Raw genomic sequence first — 22,697 nt, forward strand, 5'->3', positions numbered from 1 at the left:
GTTATTGTTTACAAACAAGCGTCTCTTATTCATGCTGACTGCAAGAAGTACATTTGCAAAACTCGGCAATATAATGAGTGGACAAGCAAAGATTTCTACATTTTTTACGTCGAAAGGAAAAAATAATCTCGAAAAGGTTTGTTCATTTCAATATTCTACTATGATTTATATACGCAATGTTTGTAGGCTCTCTACACATAAGCGATTCGTAGCCAGTTCGTTCGTACCAGCAATCCATTTAATGAATAACTAAGGAAGTTCAGCTTCGTATTATTAAATCTGACCAACCTACTGGATGATAGTAAACTTATAACGAAAGTCTTCCCAAGCTAGTTGTAGACTGCAAGGCCTGCAGACTTTTATAACTATATCCCAGAACATTTTTCACTTTTGATGAATTTAATTTTTAAACAGGCATAAAAACTCTAGCGCTGTAAGAACTGTGGTGGTCAACGACCTAATTTATTAGTACTTTTATTTCATTTACCTATTCTCAAATCTGCTACAATAGCTACATACTGCTTTCTGCGTATCCAGGGTTAAACACTAACATTTTTTACAAGGTAGTCCCTCGGACTACTGGATCTGAAATCTGGGTAGTCCAGCAAAAATTCTGGTAGTCCAAAAAAATGCATGCCTGCAATGGATTCCTTCAGTGTTTTGTGAGACTTAGCCTTCTCCTTAGAACACTGTCAGTATAACACTTTGATTGGTCATGTTTTTAATCTACAGGTCTCAATCTTAAATTTTTCACATTCTTTAAATCAATTTTTTTTTGCCTTTAAATTTAATTTTAAAACCTAAAAAATGCTAAAAACCATGCTAAAATACCTCAGATTAAAACTCTAAAAACCATGCTAAAATACCCCATAATCTGTCAATTTCAGGAAAATATTGCAATTAATCACACTAAAACACCTTGACCAAGATTGTTGCTAAGTTATGGCACAAATGACAGACATCCTACTGATAAGCAATATTTGATTATTGGCATCCTACTATTCAGTATTTTTTGTTTATCTAAACGACTTATCATATAATGCTTAAAAAAACATGATAAAATAAATTCCGAAAGTATCATTAATTATTTTTAGCTCGACTATTCGAAGAATATGGAGAGCTATACTACTCACCCAAGCGTCGGCGTCGGCCTCACCCCTTGATTAAGGTTTTGCGTGCAAGCACACATAAGATAATATCTCAGCAACTACTTGAGGTATTGCATTGAGACTTTATACAATGGTACTCAACCATCCAACCTACTTAATTAACCCTTTAGCGCATGTATACGAGATAGGCCGACATAGCTCATTAGCAGATGTATACGCATTTGGCCGACCGTATCCATTACTGGATGTAAACGCATGGCCCGCATATTTCAATAGGGTCATTTCAATATTTCAATTTTGCATCTTTCTTTTTGTAAACAATATCCCGAATGTTTATAAAATTAAAGTTTAACCTTTTGAGTATTGATTTTCCCTTGAAAATATCGTCTGCTAAATTGAGAAGGTGTTTATACTCCCAATCGCAGGTGTGATATCCCATTGTGACGTAATAAGACCACGAGCTAAGTACTGTATGGAATTTCCCCCAAATTCATTGATGCGTAAATCATTAAATATATTACGTCAGTTCATTTTACCATTAAAATCAATTGAGATTATATTTACTTAAAGGTAATATTTTGTTTACAAACAAAAGAAACAATTAGTAAATGAGAAAATGATGGGTAAATTTTCTGTGAAGCTTATATAATGTCCATCATAGTTTTGGCTGTAAAATAGGTCATGTGCAAGCGTTTTGTTTGATCTAGATCTTTTTATTCATACCGGAAAATCATTTATCGGCTTTCTTTTTTGTAAACAATTTTATGAGGGGGTAATAAAGTTAAACAGACACCTTGGACTGGATCTCTCAGCTGGATGACACCGGATATTCCTGACATATTTCTGTGTATTAATACACAAGAACATAAATTGTCGGCTTTTTAATCCAGATGGGTCTTTTTTATGATGGGGGTAATAAAAATTGATCGATCCCAGCATTTTATTACCCTTTGATTTAATGCAATTATGACATTTCAAAGAAATGTTACAATTCCATCTTGAAAATACATTCACTGCTGAAATAAAATAATTTAATATTTCATTGTTGACACCATTTATTAGATAATTTAATTATCTATAAAAAATGTATTCACATAAAAAAGATTTGGACACAATTATTTGGAGTAACATTGATTTTAAGGTCATACTGCTGTATTCATTTTTCAAGATTATTAAAGTTATCGCATTATCGAGTAGTCTCCCTTCTCTTATGTCGTGGCTTTTATTTGATTGAAGACATGCAAAATGCACAAATTGGAGTTATGTTGGTTAATAAGCAATTTTGGTATAGGTTTGTCTAGAATATTACTTATATAACCGGGAGGGCAAATGTCCGCCCCATCGAAAATGGAGGGGGGGCAAATGTCCGCCCCCTCGAACATTGAGGGGGGGCAAATGTCCGCCATGGTCCAAAAGGGGGGCAAATGTCCGGGGGGGCAAATGTCCGTATACCTTTTCAAATATCCAGAAAAGTACCTATACAGATAAGGACTGCTTATCAGTAAGATGGCTATTGACTGGGAGGTGTTATCTGGCCACTTGTCTATGTGCTAAAGGGTTAACCAAGTTTGATAACTCTCCTTTGCATTTAATGCCAATAATAGGCCTTTATTATTTGACTTAGAAATTCTGGTTCTGGTTTTGCGTGCAAGCACACATAGGTTAATATCTCAGCAACTACTTGAGGAATTGCATTGAGACTTGATACAATGGTACTTGACCATCCAACCTACTCAATTAACCAAGTTAGATAACTCTAGTTTGCATTTAATGCAAATAATAGGCCTTTATTATTTGACTTAGAAATTCTGGTTAAGGTTTTGCGTGCAAGCACACATAGGTTAATATCTCAGCAATGAGTTGAGGTATTGCATTGAGACTTGATACAATGGTACCAAACATCCAACCTACTTAATTATCCAAGTTAGATAACTCTACTTTGCATTTAATGCAAATAACAGGCCTTTATTATTCGACTTAGAAATTCTGGTTAAGGTTTTGCGTGCAAGCACACATAGGCTAATATCTCAGCAACTACTTGATGTATTGCATTGAGACTTGATACATTGGTACTCAACCATCCAACCTACTTAATTAACCAAGTTAGATAACTCTAGTTTGCATTTAATTCAAATTGTAGGCCTTTATTATTCGACTTAGAAATTCTGGTTAAGGTTTTGCGTGCAAGCACACATAGGTTAATATCTCAGCAACTACTTGTGGTATTGCATTGAGACTTGATACAATGGTACTCAACCATCCAACCTAATTAATTAACCAAGTTAGATAATATACTGTGCATTTAATGCAAATAATTGCCCTTCATTATTCGACTTAGAAATTCTGGTTAAGGTTTTGTGTGCAAGCACACATTATTTTAATATCAAAGCAACTACTTGATGTATTGCATTGAGACTCGATACAATGGTACTCAACCATCCAACCTACTTAATTAACCATGTAAGGTAACTCTAGTTTCATTTAATGCAAATAATTGCCCTTTATTATTTGACATAGAAATTCTGGTTAAGGTTTTGCGTGTAAGCACACAATAGGTTAATTTCTAAGAAACTACTCGGATGTATTGAATTGAGACTTTATAGAATGGTATTCAACCACTCAACGTAATTGAATAACCAAGATATATATAACTGTATTTTGCAAATAATTGCCCTTTATTATTAGACTTAAAAAATCTGGTTGAAATTTTCCATGTAACCACATTTATGTTACTATCTCAGCACATCATGAATTGCATTGAAATCTAATCTAACAGTGATCCATGCATGTTTGGCCAAAACTTTTCAATCCTTACACTGAAAAGCGGCGGAATAGTCGAGCGCGCTGTCTCTGTGACAGCTCTTGTTTATATGGGAGTAAGATTACAATTAACATGACGCTGCCTGTCAGTCAAACTAGCTGATCAATACCCGACTGACCAATCAGCGTCCAGATAAGGCAGGGCTTATCAGTTGCCGTTGCTATCTGCCATGACCTCCGACAATCCTCACATATCAACAGTAGTGTAATTACGCTGTTATATATATTTAACACAAATTATGTCTCATAATTGAGAGATAGTAAAGACAGTTAAAGAAATCAGAAATACTGACATTTTCCCTTAATGCTGCTAAAATTATAATTGATAACAAGGGACTGTTTAGTAGACTAATTCAATTCTCAAAATGTCTTAATGTAACCGTACATAATATACATATATTTCCATTTTAATTGCCTTAAAATAAGAAATATCATGATGTGAACTAGTGTACAATATTGATGATATCTTGCGATTTATTTTGAAATTTGTCTCATTATTGTGCAAAAAGTTTTAAATCCGAAGCATATATACATTTGCTTTTAAGTTTGTTTGACATATTAGTGAAAAAGACACCTCAGTTTATGTGAGTTACATTTTTTATTAAATTTAATTAAATATCTGATTTATAACTTAAGGTCACAAAAAGTATATACATATAGATAAAACAAAATCATTGTTTTTAAATGACGCAAATCAAAGTAAAGACCTTTGCATTTATAATGACTATGGTCGTTTCAAAATTTCTATGCTGATTGTTAGAACAGTTTTGCATTTCATTTAATACGGAAATTAGTTCATTGAGAGAAACAATAAGGTAGTTATATCAATAATGATAATAATGCATTACACTTGTATAAAACAGGTGATACTGAATCGAAAAAGGAAGAAAAACAGATAAATCCATTGAGTATTGACAATGGATCTATACAAACATCTTTTTTGTTGATTTTCATGTTTTGTTTCCCTTTATTTGAGTTTTAAAATAGAGACTGTTATTGTACTGTAACAAAATTCTGATGTTATTTAGAAATATATTAGTCTAGACATTTTTCTACCTGAATTATACATTGCATACAATTAATAATGATGAACTTATTTAATGTTATACTTGCTTTAAATGCTATGTTTTACTATGTTCCATGCATTTTTATGCCCCCGAAGGTGGGCATATTAAAATCGCACCGTCCGTCCGCCTTTGTGTCCGGCTCAGTAACTGGTGTCCGGGCTGTAACTTTCCCTTGTATGGACAGATTTTAAAACAAGACCCGTGTCCCTACCTCTTAGGTCAAGGTCACACTTAGTGTTTATTCACAATGGAATGCTGCATAAAAGGACATACAGTATAGGTTGTCGTGTCCGGGCTGTAACTTTCCCTTGTATGGACAGAATTTAGAATAACTTGCCACATGTGTTCGACATACCAAGACGACGTGTCGCGTGCAAGAACCGTGTCCCTACCTCTAAGGTCAAGGTCACACTTAGGTGTTTATTCACAATGGAGTGCTGCATATAAGGACATAGAGTATAGGTTGTCGTGTCCGGGCTGTAACTTTCCCTTGTATTGACAGATTTTAAAATAACTTGCCACATGTGTTTGACATACCAAGACGATGTGTCGCGTGCAAGGCCCATGTCCCTTCCTCTAAGGTGAAAGATACACTAAGTGTTTATTCACAATGGAATGCTGAATATAAGGACATAAGAATGTAGGTTGTCAAGAATGGGTGGTATTTTTTATGTTCAGAAGCAATTTAAAATAACTTGCCATATGTATTTGTTTGATCTTTAACTTTTCATGTACTGACCTTGTTCATAGGTCAATGTCACATTCGGGGGCATTCGTCACATACTGTGACAGCTCTTGTTTATCTGATTGTCATTGATAACTTTTGTATTATTATCGTCTGCTTCTAGGTATTTATCGGAGGTCCCTAATTAAGAGATCATGTGACACTGTAGGTGTAGCCTTATCGCTATCAGCATGGTGTCAATTGTTATTGGCCCTAGCTTCAATGTATAAAACGACATTTTGGCGCGAAAATTAACGCACACAATTCTGTCGTCGTCTGCACTTACACTGCATTATACCTGTTTTGGCAGTATGATCAATTTATCCGCTGCTGTTCTAAAATCCAGTTTAAAAGATTTCATATGCCAGACATAATGTTCCTTTGTTTGCTTTATATAAACACCGATATTTGGCAATACCCTAAACCATAATAACCAAGACGTTTTTTCAGAAAATCTAAAAATAGTAACAACCATCACTGAAAATGCAAGGAATTTAGAAATTCTGCCACTTGGACTCTCAAAGCTACCTCGCTGACATTGGCAGAGGTGCACATGTATGACGATTAAAACACACCATAGAGTGTGAAAATGGTTTTTCCCTTTCTAAATAAAGACATTCTACTGACTGGTTTAAACATTGATCGAAAGGCTACACAAAATGCGCGCGAAATTAACAGTCCACGTCCGGAACTGCTCGACCATCTTCGGCAAGCTTTACAATGAGTGTTTACCGGTGAAAATCGGCTTCTTGACATCACGTTTTACGCAAGTTTAAGTGTAATAAAGATTTTATGCTCAATAAACTGATGTGATATTTACTTTTTCTAGTAGTCCAAAGGACTATTGACTTAAAATGTCTTGTAGTCCGACCAAAAATCTGGTAGATATCAACCAAAATATTTTAAGTGAAATTATATTATTTAATTTTATCCTATAATCCGTTGGATTTATACAATTAAAAATCAAAGTGCGTAACCAAAGCATTGAGTATAGTCAAGTGTGCGGAGATTTCTTAGTCTGTCTTAGTAATTTCAGCAAGGAGGATTGAGCATGTTGCATATGCATTTTTAATTATTTATACACCACTAACATAAATATGTTGATTTTTTATCCACAAGTGACAGGTTGAGGGTAATAAGTAGATAAAATAGTATGTGGTTGATTCGAGCCAGAAGAATTTAGAGCTAGGATCCTGGTATTTTAAAGAAAGAACAGAAAGAAACATAAACTCAATTAACATGTCCTATGCATTTTGTTAGATGCATACCCTGGTAATAAATTAAATACTACTCATTTTGTTGGATGCATTTAGTAAAGCAGTCATACCCTGGTAGTATATTGAATAAGCCTCAGTCATGTTTTAAGTGATACATGTGTAGATTTTACATCAAAATGCCTGAATGGTTTATCCCTTGAAGTGCATTGTTTATGAAACCAAAGTTCCAAATAAGGTTTCATATGCATCTGAGTATTACTCCATACGGTATGATACCTTAGTAATACTTTAAACGTTAAACGTTAAACATGTTTATTTGATTAAACGCCTATTTTTATACATAATATTCAATGGCGTTGTACAATACATGCATACTCTATATATCCAACATAATATTTGAACATATTTTGATATAAGACAATATAAAGCAGTTAAACAATAATATATTAAAACTTGCAACATTCATTAGATTGTAATTGACTAAAGTAGTAATATATGTACATGAATTAAAAACATAATTGGTCAAAGTAACCGATAAAAAATGAAAAATAAACAAACTCTAACACTCTAAACAATCAAATATAATATCAGACATTTCTTATCGGAGTCGGTTTTAAAACAAGTCATAAAACTGTGTGAAATAGTGAGTTTTGAGGTTTTTCTTGAACACATCTATAGACACTGACTGCTTAATATACAATGGCAGACTATTCCATAGAGTGGTCCGATTGTGCAAAAACTTCTATCGTTAAACCTTGTTCTCTTGTTAAATGGTACATCATACTTGATACCAGGGTCACTAGCTGATCTTAATCCTTGTCTACGACTTACACTCTCAGACAATAACTCAGTCAAATAAGCAGGAGCCCTACCAGTGCCACAGTTGAACATAACTGTCAATATCTTGAAGTTGATTCTAGCCTTTATTGGCAGCCAGTGCAGATCAAAGAGAGCTTGCTTGGCCCCGTCATAATTGCCTCGGTTAAGAACTAATTTTGCGCACATATTTTGGATGCGCTGCATTTTGGTTAACTCTATCTCAGAAATACCATACAATATAAGGTTACAGTAGTCCAAATGAGAGATAACAAGTGAAAGTAAAAGGATTTCGGTTGCATATGGTTAAATATTTTCGTATACACTTCACCCTGAAAAAGTTCAACATTGCAGTGCGGCATTTACGCTTCACGTGTTCCTTAAAGGATAAGGTTTCGTCAAGAAAGGCACCTAAGTATCTAATGCAGCTTTCTCGGTGTACAGCATCACCAGCAATATCTATATTTGTAGTGACACATTTATTTAGTTGAGCCTTACTGCCAAACATAATGAATTCTGTTTTGGAAGTGTTCATTTTTAGTTTGTTTGCGTTCATCCACTTGTTGATCGTAACTGCACATGTTTCTAGTTTGTGAATATTTTGCTGTTCATGTATTGGAGACGCCGGACTAAAGCATTTGTGGGCGATATGATTATCAGCGAACCCGTACACCGAAATCGACGGAGGAATGACATCAAACAGAGTACCGGCATAGGTGAGATATAGCCAGGGACCCAAACAGCTTCCTTGGGGAATGCTACATTCTAATGGACGGGGTGATGATAGAGACGTATTAACACTAACTCTACAATGCCGTGGTCTTAGATACGACTCTAGCCAATTTAATGCAGTACCACACATTCCATACTGATTATGAAGTACGTCTATCAAAATGGTGTGATCAACAGTATCAAAGGCAGCACTAAGATCAATAGCAATCAAGGCGGTGACTTCTTGTCTTTCCATTCCACCAAGAATATCATTAACAAGTCGCAGAAGTGCCGATTCACAAGAATGATGTCGCCTGTATGCTGACTGATGTTTTGGTAAAAGGTTTTTTGATTACATAGTTTTGATTTAATTTCATTAATTTAATTTTTGAGTATCAGCATAAAAATTTAAAAGTATTTGTGAAGGAATTCATGAGCAAGCATACAGTGTTCTCAATAAGAACCGGCTGCCTGCCAATAGGGCCGGTTCAAATATGGAAAACTAAATGAATTTTCAGTAGAATAAGTAGAAGCTGGTCATTTACTTCACCATTTGAGACGGTTTAACCGAAACTTATTGAGAACCCTGAGCATATACTATCTACAGATGTTTATGCTATTTTGTTTTAAAATAACTTCAGAAAAAAAAACCAGGCCGAAAATCCTTCAATGCTTTAAGCGCTTTGCTTATGTCATGCTGTACTGGTATGTGGGTCTTAAGGTGAGGGTTTATGACAATGTACATACTACATTGTGCAATAGGATTAGAATTTAGAAAGTCCTCATGTATAAACAAACTATGGTAGCCTAAAGTAGAGTGTCAATAAAATGTTAAAAAAATTGTGTTGCTTTACAAAACATGTCGGTAGATTATTAAATTATGACAGAAGGTTATTGGAGCATTATACAATGTAATTAAAAGACCACAATAATCAATATCACAGGCAGCAGTTACATTATGGTTAAGGACCTCTTACGGACGAGTGTTTTGTTAAACTCGCAACTAACTTATTTTTCAACCAATTGTATCCAGATAACTTGCATTCATCTCAGATGATAGTGAAGTTTCAGCAAATGTACAACTTCAATACAATTTGTTAAACAAAATGTATATTTTAAGCCCAAACTCCAACAAACTATGAAAAGGATTTGGTAGGCAATTCATATTTACCATCAGAATCTTTGTTTTCAACAAAATTTTGCTTGTTTCGTCAAATAAAACAAATGAAAGAGCATTCAAACTGAGATAGAAGAGAAGAAAAAAGATAGAAAAAAATCATAATTGCTTAAACACGGGACTGCTTGTCACCCAGATTGCGCTTTTCAGACGAAAGATGAAAACACACCTCCAAAAAAGATGCGACTTGATGCTGACTCCAGTCCTGGGAAGTTGACACCGCCTGGGGATGATAAAAAAAGTTCACCCCTAAGCCCGGAGCAAAAACAGAGGATGGCTGAGAATCGTGAGAAAGCTCTGGCCAAACTACATGCCAAGCAGCCAGCCAAGCAGCCAGCCAATCAGACGGCTCCATCTCAGACAGACACACTGCTGGTCAACGTTGGGGAATCCTGGAGAACTGCCCTGGAGGCTGAGTTCAGTAAAACTTATTTTGCAGAGGTACAACCTTACCAACTAGCTGAATCTAAGTTTAAAGAAACACACTTAATGATTTATCCTATTCAATTTAATTACTAAAATTTGCAAAAATGTTCATATTTAATGATTGATCACATTTTTTCGTGTGTTCATACTGTATAAATGCAGAAGGGCATGTGAGCAAAATCCATGAAGCGCACAATTTTGAAATAAACAATGACATCATAACCTCTTTGATGATGTGCAATATGAGTTTTCTCTATGATATAAAATTAATGACAAGGCACATGTTAATATAACGATATATAATTAATTAATCATACACCATGTAATATAATTATTCTTTGTTTAGTGAGCACATACATGAAGGGTCTTTTACATGTTTTCAATGTCTCAGATATCAAGAAAATGTATATCATTTCCTCATTGTAGCTCACCCGGTTTGTGTGTGCAGAGAGAAGGAAGGGCACAGTTTACCCATCTCCGGAGAATGTGTTTTCCTGGACACGGGCCTGCCCTCTTGATCAGGTCAGAATGTCCTAGTGTTGAATAAAAAAAATTGAAATGGACAACCATAATTGATTATCAAATATGAAATAATCAAAAGTGTATATCAATTTTCAATATTGGTATCAAACTAGCATTTATGCTTATTCCAGTAACTTACATGGCTTTGTACAGAAATGATGTAACGACTTAAAAAAGGGCCGTCCACACGTCTATCTATTCGTCCGTCTGTGTGTCTGGCACAACTTCTCGTGTCCTGACTGTAACTTTCTCTTGTATGGACAGATTTTAAAATGTGTTTGGCATATAAAGACGACGTGTCACGTGCAAGATCCGTGTCCCTACCTCTAAGGTCAAGGTCACACTAAGTGTTTGTTTACTATAGAATGCTGTATAGAAGGACATAATAGTGTAGGTTGTCAAGTATGGGTGGTATTTTTTTATGGTCAGAGGCAATTTAAAATAACTTGCCGTATGTTTTAAACACAAAAACGCAATGTCGCATTTGCAAAACCAACACTGTATTGTTGTCAAGCATAGAGGAGTTTCAATCCTATGGGACAGTTGTTTGGCACATTTAAGGCGACATGTGGTGCATTAAGAACCCAATCTATGGTTTTACTTAGTTTCATGTTGTGACATTCTGATTCAGATGAACATTTTTGATAATGATACACTGTTAGTAAGTCATTTCAGTATGGTTGAACTCTCTTGGTTCATTTATGATCCGATATGTACTGACATGGTTCAAAGGTCAAGAGTAATAGTTTGTTTCAGAGTAAGATCTTAATTTATTTCATCGAGTGAGCACCAAAAGCTGTATTTCATGAGTGCCATAGAGCCCTGTCCGCCCTGTTAGCTCAGTCGGAAGAGCGTTGGACTGTGAATCGAACAACCCGGGTTCGATTACGGGGCGGACCAGGTCACTTCTGTTGTGATTGGTTATGAAATCCTTTCTACGACCATTCGCACTGTACCACTACCCCTGGCATGTACAGAAGTTGTCAGTTCCTTGCAGAGAGGAAGGCACATAGTACTGGTTAACCGCCCAGGATAGGTGTGCGGTGGTTGAACTGTCACTCTGGGACAATGTGCTCACGCTGGGACCCCGAGTATAAACTACTAACACCACCACCTGTCCCAGCCCTGTCGGCGGTGATGTTTGATATGGAAGTGAGAGAAGACTTTTATTCCTAAACAGTGAGAAATATGAAATTGATATTTTCACTGTTTGAAACATTAAAATTACAATTCTTTTTCACTAATTCCAGGTAGATCTATATCAACCACCAAAAGCATGATATAAACTCAAATACTTATTTTATATTAATTTGCTGGTACTTTCAAACCATAACAGATATCAGCCATAAAATTGTTGAAAGATACCCACTTGTGTACTAATGTCTCTTGTGTTATATTTCAGGTAAAAGTGGTTATTTTGGGACAGGATCCCTACCATGGACCAAACCAGGCACATGGTAAGATAGTTACGAAGCTTACAGTATTCCTATATAAGCTTGTACAATTTCTAACTGAATTCTAGTGATGTTCCAATGAGCATTTGTAATCTAAAATTGATTGGTTGGGCCTAAAATTGGCGACAATCGATCATAATCGATCATCGATTCAACTGGCGAATTGTTTTTCTTTTTTCTTTGTTTGGTTAATTACCGCCAATTTTCTCTTTTGAGCTTGTTTATGCATTAAGAAGTTTTAAGTTGTTATCATGAATGTAATAGCCAAAAGCAACAACAAGACTAAATATCTTCAAACATACACATAAGGTAATCATAGTAAAGGATTACAAGTCATTGTACAAGAATAAAACTACAGTTAAGGTATTGTCAAAAAACGATTGTACCAGTGATAATTGGTTACTTGAGTGTAACCGATTATCAATAGTTAAACTGGAACCGATTCCCAACACTTCTGAATTCAATTGTGAAGATTTTATGAGCTGAGATTTATCATGCTGCAGTCTGTATCCAATTTAAGAGACAACACTAAGTGCCCCAAATTTTGGTTTATTCATGACCTTTTGGGCAAAGGTTGGACTTCTCAACAACCTTGTATGTAAATGTGTAAGCATAGATCATGTTTATGGTAGATAAAATTGGACATAATTGCACAATAAGTCAAAGCATTTAAATGAAAATATGGCAAATACTAAGCACATAATTGCACAATAAGTCAAACCATTCAAATGAAAATATGGCAAATAGCTGCTTAGTATTATATTAATAGTATAGTTTAACTGCACATGTTCAGTAAGTGAAAATAGTCATGAAGATACATTATTAGGTATGTTTATTTTTTTTACCAAAATATCATCAACCATTCTGTTATGTTACATGGGAACAGATTACAAAATATACATACATTTCAGGCCTGTCATTCAGTGTACTGCCGGGTGTTCCCGCTCCGCCAAGGTATGTTGAGAATAAGTGTGAATAAGACCATTTTTTTAAATAAATATTATTTGCAATTTGGCCTTTTGACACTGCCATAACACTCTCTCCAAAAAAAAACTTATACACACCATGTAGGACCCTGCTTTGCAACTATGCTGTGTCCTGCTATGCCACTTTCTGCCCTGCCCTGCCTAGTTTCTTTTAACCCTTCCCTGCCATACCATACCGGGTCCAACACCATTCTGTATCATTTCCTACCCAGCTGAGACTCATTACAACACCAATCTGTATCATGTCCTATCCTGCTGTGACTCATTACAAGACCAATCTGTATCATGTTATATCCTGCTGTTACTCATTACAACACCATTCTGTATCAAGTCCTACCCTGCTGTACCTCATTACAAGACCATTCTGTATCATGTCATATCCTGCTGAGACTCATAACCCCACCATTCTGTATCATGTCCTACCCTGCTGTACCTCATTACAAGACCATTCTGTATCATGTTATATCCTGCTGTGCCACATTATAACAACATTCTGTATCATGTCCTTTCCTGCTGTAACGCATTACAAGACCATTCTGTATCATGTCATATCCTGCTGTGACTCATTACAAGACCATTCTGTATCATGTCCTACCCTCCTGTGCCTCATTACAACATCATTCTGTATCATGTCCTACCCTGCTGTACCTCATTACAACACCATTCTGTATCATGTCATGTCCTGCTGTACCTCATTACAACACCAATCTGTATCATTTCCTACCCTGCTGTGACTCATTACAACACCAATCTGTATCATTTCCTACCCTGCTGTACCTCATTACAACACCAATCTGTATCATGTCATATCCTGCTGTAACTCATTACAACACCAATCTGTATCATTTCCTACCCTACTGTACCTCATTATAACACCATTCTGTATCATTTCCTACCCTGATGTAACTCATTACAACACCATTCTGTATCATTTCCTACCCTAATGTACCTCATTACAACACCATTCTGTATCATTTCCTACCCTGATGTAACTCATTACAACACCATTCTGTATCATGTCATATCCTGCTGTACCTCATTACAACACCATTCTGTATCATTTCCTACCCTGATATAACTCATTAAAACACCATTCTGTATCATTTCCTACCCTAATGTACCTCATTACAACACCAATCTGTATCATTTCCTACCCTAATGTACCTCATTACAACACCATTCTGTATCATTTCCTACCCTAATGTACCTCATTACAACACCATTCTGTATCATTTCCTACCCTGATGTAACTCATTACAACACCATTCTGTATCATGGCCTACCCTGCTGTACCTCATTACAACACCAATCTGTATCATGTCATATCCTGCTGTAACTCATTACAACACCAATCTGTATCATTTCCTACCCTGCTGTACCTCATTACAACACCAATCTGTATCATTTCCTACCCTAATGTACCTCATTACAACACCATTCTGTATCATTTCCTACACTGATGTAACTCATTTCAACACCATTCTGTATCATGTCCTACCCTGCTGTGACTTATTACAAGACCAATCTGTATCATGGCCTACCCTGCAGTAACGCATTACAAGACCATTCTGTATCATGTCATATCCTGCTGTGACTCATTACAAGACCATTCTGTATCATGTCCTACCCTCCTGTGCCTCATTACAACATCATTCTGTATCATGTCCTACCCTGCTGTACCTCATTACAACACCATTCTGTATCATGTCATGTCCTGCTGTACCTCATTACAACACCATTCTGTATCATTTCCTACCCTGCTGTGACTCATTACAACACCAATCTGTATCATTTCCTACCCTGCTGTACCTCATTACAACACCAATCTGTATCATGTCATATCCTGCTGTAACTCATTACAACACCATTCTGTATCATTTTCTACCCTGCTGTACCTCATTACAACACCATTCTGTATCATTTCCTACCCTGATGTAACTCATTACAACACCATTCTGTATCATGTCATATCCTGCTGTACCTCATTACAACACCATTCTGTATCATTTCCTACCCTGATGTAACTCATTAAAACACCATTCTGTATCATTTCCTACCCTAATGTACCTCATTACAACACCAATCTGTATCATTTCCTACCCTAATGTACCTCATTACAACACCATTCTGTATCATTTCCTACCCTAATGTAACTCATTACAACACCATTCTGTACCATTTCCTACCCTGATGTAACTCATTACAACACCATTCTGTATCATGTCCTATCCTGCTGTGACTCATTACAACACCATTCTGTATCATTTCCTACCCTAATGTAACTCATTACAACACCATTCTGTATCATGGCCTACCCTGCTGTACCTCATTACAACACCAATCTGTATCATGTCATATCCTGCTGTAACTCATTACAACACCAATCTGTATCGTTTCCTACCCTGCTGTACCTCATTACAACACCAATCTGTATCGTTTCCTACCCTAATGTACCTCATTACAACACCATTCTGTATCATTTCCTACACTGATGTAACTCATTACAACACCATTCTGTATCATGTCCTATCCTGCTGTGACTTATTACAAGACCAATCTGTATCATGGCCTACCCTGCAGTAACGCATTACAAGACCATTCTGTATCATGTCATATCCTGCTGTGACTCATAACAAGACCATTCTGTATCATGTCCTACCCTCCTGTGCCTCATTACAACATCATTCTGTATCGTGTCCTACCCTCCTGTGCCTCATTACAACATCATTCTGTATCGTGTCCTACCCTCCTGTGCCTCATTACAACATCATTCTGTATCGTGTTCTACCCTCCTGTACCTTATTACAACACCATTCTGTATCATGTGCCACATTTCAACACCATTCTGTATCATGTCTTTCCCTGCTGTGACTCATTACAATACCATTCTATATCATGTCATATCCTGCTGTGACTCATTACAACACTATTCTGTATCATGTCCTATCCTGCTGTGACTCATTACAACACCATTCTGTATCATGTCATATCCTGCTGTGACTCAATACAACACCATTCTGTATCATGTCCTATCCTGCTGTGACTCATTACAACACCATTCTGTAGCATGTCCTATCCTGCTGTGACTCATAACAACACCATTCTGTATCATGTCATATCCTACTGTGACTCATTACAACACCATTCTGTATCATGTCATATCCTGCTGTGACTCATAACAACACCATTCTGTATCATGTCATATCCTGCTGTGACTCATTACAACACCATTCTGTATCATGTCCTATCCTGCTGTGACTCATTACAACACCATTCTGTATCATGTCCTATCCTGCTGTGACTCATAACAACACCATTCTGTATCATGTCCTATCCTGCTGTGACTCATTACAACACCATTCTGTATCATGTCCTATCCTGCTGTGACTCATTACAACGTCATTCTGTATCATGTCCTATCCTGCTGTGACTCATTACAACGCCATTCTGTATCATGTCCTATCCTGCTGTGACTCATTACAACGCCATTCTGTATCATGTCCTATCCTGCTGTGACTCATTACAACGCCATTCTGTATCATGTCCTATCCTGCTGTGACTCATTACAACGCCATTCTGTATCATGTCCTATCCTGCTGTGACTCAATACAACACCATTCTGTATCATGTCCTATCCTGCTGTGACTCATAACAACACCATTCTGTATCATGTCCTATCCTGCTGTGACTCATAACAACACCATTCTGTATCATGTCCTATCCTGCTGTGACTCATAACAACACCATTCTGTATCATGTCCTATCCTGCTGTGACTCATTACAACACCATTCTGTATCATGTCCTATCCTGCTGTGACTCATAACAACACCATTCTGTATCATGTCCTATCCTGCTGTGACTCATTACAACACCATTCTGTATCATGTCCTATCCTGCTGTGACTCATTACAACACCATTCTGTATCATGTCCTATCCTGCTGTGACTCATAACAACACCATTCTGTATCATGTCCTATCCTGCTGTGACTCATTACAACGCCATTCTGTATCATGTCCTATCCTGCTGTGACTCATTACAACGTCATTCTGTATCATGTCCTATCCTGCTGTGACTCATTACAACACCATTCTGTATCATGTCCTATCCTGCTGTGCCACATTACAACACCATTCTGTATCATGTCCTATCCTGCTGTGACTCATTACAACACCATTCTGTATCATTTCTTTCCCTGCTGTGACTCATTACAATACCATTCTATATCATGTCATATCCTGCTGTGACTCATTACAAAGTTATTCTGTATCATGTCCTATCCTGCTGTGACTCATTACAACGTCATTCTGTATCATGTCCTATCCTGCTGTGACTCATTACAACACCATTCTGTATCATGTCCTATCCTGCTGTGACTCATTACAACGTCATTCTGTATCATGTCCTATCCTGCTGTGACTCATTACAACACAATTCTGTATCATGTCCTATCCTGCTGTGACTCATTACAACACCATTCTGTATCATGTCATATCCTGCTGTGACTCATAACAAGACCATTCTGCATCATGTCATATCCTGCTGTGACTCATAACAAGACCATTCTGTATCATGTCCTATCCTGCTGTGACTCATTACAACACCATTCTGTATCATGTCATGTCCTGCTGTGACTCATTACAACACCATTCTGTATCATGTCATGTCCTGCTGTGACTCAATACAACACCATTCTGTATTTTGTCATATCCTGCTGTACCTCATTACAACACCATTCTGTATCATGTCCTACCCTGCTGTACCTCATTTCAACACCATTCTCTATCATGTCATATCCTGCTGTAGCTCATTACAACACCATTCTGTATCATGTCATATCCTGCTGTACCTCATTACAACAACATTCTGTATCATGTCCTAACCTGCTGTTACTCATTACAACACCATTCTGTATCATGTCATATCCTGCTGTAGCTCGTTACAACACCATTCTGTGGCATGTCCTACCCTGCTATAAATAATTACAATACCATTCTGTATCATGGCCTACCCTGATGTACCTCATTTCAACACCATTCTGTATCATGTTATATCCTGCTGTAACTCATTACAACGCCATTTTGTGTCATGTCATATCCTGCTGTAACTCTTTACAACACCATTCTGCGGCATGTCCTACCCTGCTATGAACAATTGCAACACCATTTTGTATCATGTCCTACCCTGATGTGAGTCAATACAACACTATTCTGTACCCTGCTGTACCTCATTATAACACCATTCTGCATCATAGCCTACCCTGATGTACCTCATTATAACACCATTCTGCATCATAGCCTACCCTGATGTACCTCATTATAACACCATTCTGCACATAGCCTACCCTGATGTACCTCATTATAACACCATTCTGCATCATGGCCTTCCCTGAAGTACCTCATAACACCATTCTGCACATGGCCTTTCCTGATGTACCTCATTATAACACCATTCTGCATCATGGCCTACCTTGATGTACCTTATTATAACACCATTCTGCGTCATGGCCTACCCTGAAGTACCTCATTATAACACCATTCTGCACATGGCCTACCCTGATGTACCTCGTTATAACACCATTCTGCACATGGCCTACCCTGATGTACCTCATTATAACACCATTCTGCATCATGGCCTACCCTGATGTACCTCATTATAACACCATTCTGCATCATGGCCTACCCTGATGTACCTCATTATAACACCATTCTGCATCATGGCCTTCCCTGATGTACCTCATTATAACACCATTCTGCGTCATGGCCTACCCTGATGTACCTCATTATAACACCATTCTGCACATGGCCTTCCCTGATGTACCTCATTATAACACCATTCTGCATCATGGCCTTCCCTGAAGTACCTCATTATAACACCATTCTGCACATGGCCTTTCCTGATGTACCTCATTATAACACCATTATGTATCAACACCGTTCTGTTTGGTATCATTTCCTGCCAGTAACCCTGCTGTGAACCATTAATATTGTTTGGTATCATGTCCTACCCTGCAGTCTGGTGAACATGTACAAGGAGTTGGGGAAAGATATTGAGGGATTTAAGCGACCCGACCACGGCTACCTCCAGGGTTGGGCAAAACAAGGTAGGTTTATTGCTTAACATATTTACCCAACATTGATACCACATCAAATGCCTTTCCATTATTATGTGACCTCCGTTGCATAGAAGCCAAATACAGATCATTTTGTTCTGCATTACCTGTGTCTCTGTCGTCATCAATTGTCAATCTTAACTAAACTTGATCGCAATGTTAAAATGCATCATATTGTACTCAATTTTGATAGCCCCAATGGATTGCAATATTTAATTACTTATGAATTATTGGCCTTGAATTAAACCTTTGCAAGAAGTAAAATTCAGCATGAAAATCACAGACAAGATGAGATCATTGAGATGTGTACATGTTTTTGGAAAGAGCTATAACAGTTGTTTTTTAATAAAACGATGCCGCGATTGCCAACTGTCAGGTGAATTCTATTTGTCTTCAGCTATTTAAAATTATGAATGATTTGTTACTTGTCCAGGAGTGTTGATGCTAAATGCAGTGTTGACAGTGCGAGCCCGGGATGCAAACTCTCACAAAGACAGAGGCTGGGAGAAGTTGACAGACGCTGTAATCGCGTACCTTAACAAAAACAAGGATGGGCTTGTCTTTGTTCTTTGGGGGTCGTATGCTCAGAAGAAGGGGGCGCACATTGATAAGGTAGGAAGAAATGGAATTAAAAAAATCTACATAGCTCTGGTTCATCAACAAGTGACTTTGAAATTGTATTTAGAAGGGTGCGATAACCAACAATCATCTTATATAAGAAAAATATAATTAACTGTTTTATGCGGATACAGTTAAGGTGTATTATGTGCTTTAAGTTGTGCACATTTACTTCATACTGTCTTTTGAATGTAATTGCCTGCATTTCAGTAGATTCAGAAATAAAAAGAGCAGAAGTTATTCAGATTGGCCATTGTGTAAAAACTAGAGTGCAGACATTTTTAGCTCATCCACTTCCTGCGAAAAAATGTTGAGAAATTGTGATAATGGTGGCGTTGTTGTTGTTGTAGAGAAAAAGCATTCACCTTAGCCATAACTCAAAACCATTCATAACATTTAAATGCAACTTGGTACACATGTTGCCACAGTCAATAATTATGCACTTGTACAGCAAGGCCCATAACTCTTGTTTAAAAATGTGTTCAAGTTATGCCCTTGTTTGACGCCCTTGCTGGAAATGCTTGTTTGCTTTTATTTAAACTTATGTACTGTTTATTCTAGAAAAGACACCATATCCTGAAGGGCGTGCACCCCTCCCCACTCTCTGCCCATCGGGGATTCTTCGGATGTCAACATTTTTCCAAGACTAATGAGTTTCTACAGGAAACTGGGAAACCCCCAATAGACTGGTCACACCTGCCCCGTGATATCGAGTGAACCAGTCAGTTGTGCATAGACTGGGCCTATACAGACTAGGACTTGAAAATTGACATAAACCAGTCGACTCCATGTTCGCTTAGCCTATCAGCTTTGTTGCACTTTGAACTGAATAGTCAACATTATGTTGTGGCTGACAGATTATAAAAGCTGCCATGTACATTGTAGACTGTTTGTTCTCAGACAGGTCATATGTTAAAAACGTTTCAGATGCATACAATTTATCTTATGCTGTAAACTGTAAACATGACCTTATAACTGACTTCTACAATAATTTGGCTTTGGCAAAAAAGGAATTTAAATTTGTCAGTTTTGCCTGTTTTTCAAAGAAAAATAGGGGTGAAAAACAGTGCAGTAATGTCACAGCCTTTGCATCAGGGGTAGCCTGCATTTCATGCATTTGCAATACTCTTGATTTTGATTGGATCACACATTATAACAGATAATAAAAAAAATGCTGTAGTCTTAGCAAAATGACTGTTAAATGCTTCCAGTAGGCGTGCTTGTTGTAAAGCTACATGTATACACATTGGAATATGTGCGTATTACCACACCATTGTTTTATGATCCAAAACGTTATAGTTATTAGGTTTTTGTTTGTTAAAGAAAGGTAAATTTACACCTGGCTTCTTAAAACCGACAATTTGCCGGTCTGGCCAGTTTTTGACAAACTTGACCAATTTCAGTAACAGAAAATGGTTAAAAAATTAGACTGATATATATATGTTCTTCTGTATATACTTCTGTATATAATAAATATTCAGTCGAGCCATTTCAATTAATTTAAGATTATGTAATCAAATTGAAAGTTCATGAAAATGTTTAAAATTAGTGTACTAAACAATGACTGTACAGTAAAGCTAATTATAATGTTAAATTTTCTGATATATTGGTGTACTTTAATGATCTGATTTAGTTATTTAGCTGAAATGAAAATGATTTATACTATTGACCAAAACTGTTTATAGAGAATAAAGCCACATACATAAAGTGACGAACATTACCGAGATTATGCAATCAGTTATCGACAACCTGGATTGTAACGTACAGTCGATTTTCAACAATTCTCAATTATCAGTTTTTCCTTAATGCATATTTATGTTCATAACACACTTTAATTCCATGAAGATGTTTTTTGTAAATGATATTGACATAGTTGAACATTTTAGGTTTATGATTTTGTCTATAATATTTTTTTATCTTTTTATCGCCCCTAACACATACATTGTACAAAGACTCATACTGTATAGAAATATATTTTGTTTTAATTTTTAAGTTTCTTCTTTTCTTGTCAATTTAAAACCAATGATTTTTCTTGCAAACATATTGAACTGGACCCTTTTGAATGGTAAAATAAGCAGTTTCAAATATGGGGAAATTGAGATTATGCAAAAAATAATATAACAGATTAAATGACAAAACATCAGGCCATCTAATCAATAAATTTGTGTACAATAAAATATCAAGATCATGAAATTCAGTTGAATACTTAGCTAGTGTCAGAAATTGAAATAAGATATGAAAGTAAACTAAAACAATAAATCAGTCATAACATTTTCAGTCTATCTTTTCTTTAAAAATTATCTCATTATGACCAGGTTTAAACAATTTAATTTTTCGACAGTAGATGGCACCTTTATCCTTGACTTCGTTAATTGACATTTTTTATACAATTTAAAGTATATAATAAACTATTACAATAGAAAATCAAGCAGCTACATGTACATTGAGCATATGTACTGTTTATCTTTCGTTTTGCAGAGGGAAATAACATGATATTATTTTGGCGAGGGGGGAAAATGAAGGTTTTTATTCTTCTATGTATTTAAGCCTGAACTCGACAGCAATTTGCAGGAAACAAATTACTGTAAAACAGTATTGTATGAATGTTGAAGATAAATAGTTGTTATAATTGTTTGTATTGAATAAACGAAGACATTGGTTGTTGCATGATTTTTAAATGCACATTTATGTTAAATTGAATTTATTTTGAATAAACAGATTATACTGTTAAGCCTTTTCAGTTAATGTAATAAAGGTGATATTCCGTTATGATCCATGTCTTGTCAATAGTAGATCACATGGCCAAATGTTGACTAAAACTCTTGTTAGCACTCTTGAGGCCACATGTTCCACACAATGTATATTATTGGTCACTGAGAATCTATATAAAATCTACATTTAAGTCAAGTTTAAAGCTGCACTCTCACAGATTTACCGT

The 22,697-nt window shown here is 36.4% G+C and overlaps 1 protein-coding gene across 1 annotated transcript; it reads left to right on the forward strand.

The window, feature by feature from the left end:
* The first annotated feature begins 3 nt into the window (after positions 1-3).
* LOC128212498 (uracil-DNA glycosylase-like) lies at positions 4-22,490 on the forward strand. The gene is made up of 8 exons (XM_052917981.1): positions 4-136; positions 9,792-10,082; positions 10,494-10,589; positions 11,992-12,046; positions 12,955-12,997; positions 19,044-19,132; positions 19,575-19,753; positions 20,321-22,490. The coding sequence occupies exons 1-8, from the start codon at positions 32-34 to the stop codon at positions 20,474-20,476; spliced, it is 1,014 nt and encodes a 337-aa protein (XP_052773941.1). The 5' UTR covers positions 4-31; the 3' UTR covers positions 20,477-22,490.
* Positions 22,491-22,697: the final 207 nt, after the last annotated feature.

This window comes from Mya arenaria, chromosome 12, assembly GCF_026914265.1.
Source record: "Mya arenaria isolate MELC-2E11 chromosome 12, ASM2691426v1".
NCBI lineage: Eukaryota > Metazoa > Mollusca > Bivalvia > Myida > Myidae > Mya > Mya arenaria.

Coding starts and splice junctions, on each gene's coding strand:
- LOC128212498 (XM_052917981.1), top strand. CDS start 32: ATGCTGACTGCAAGAAGTACATTTGCAAAACTCGGCAATATAATGAGT. Junction 137..9,791: donor GAAAAAATAATCTCGAAAAG/GTTTGTTCATTT, acceptor TGCGCTTTTCAG/ACGAAAGATGAAAACACACC. Junction 10,590..11,991: donor GGGCCTGCCCTCTTGATCAG/GTCAGAATGTCC, acceptor GTTATATTTCAG/GTAAAAGTGGTTATTTTGGG.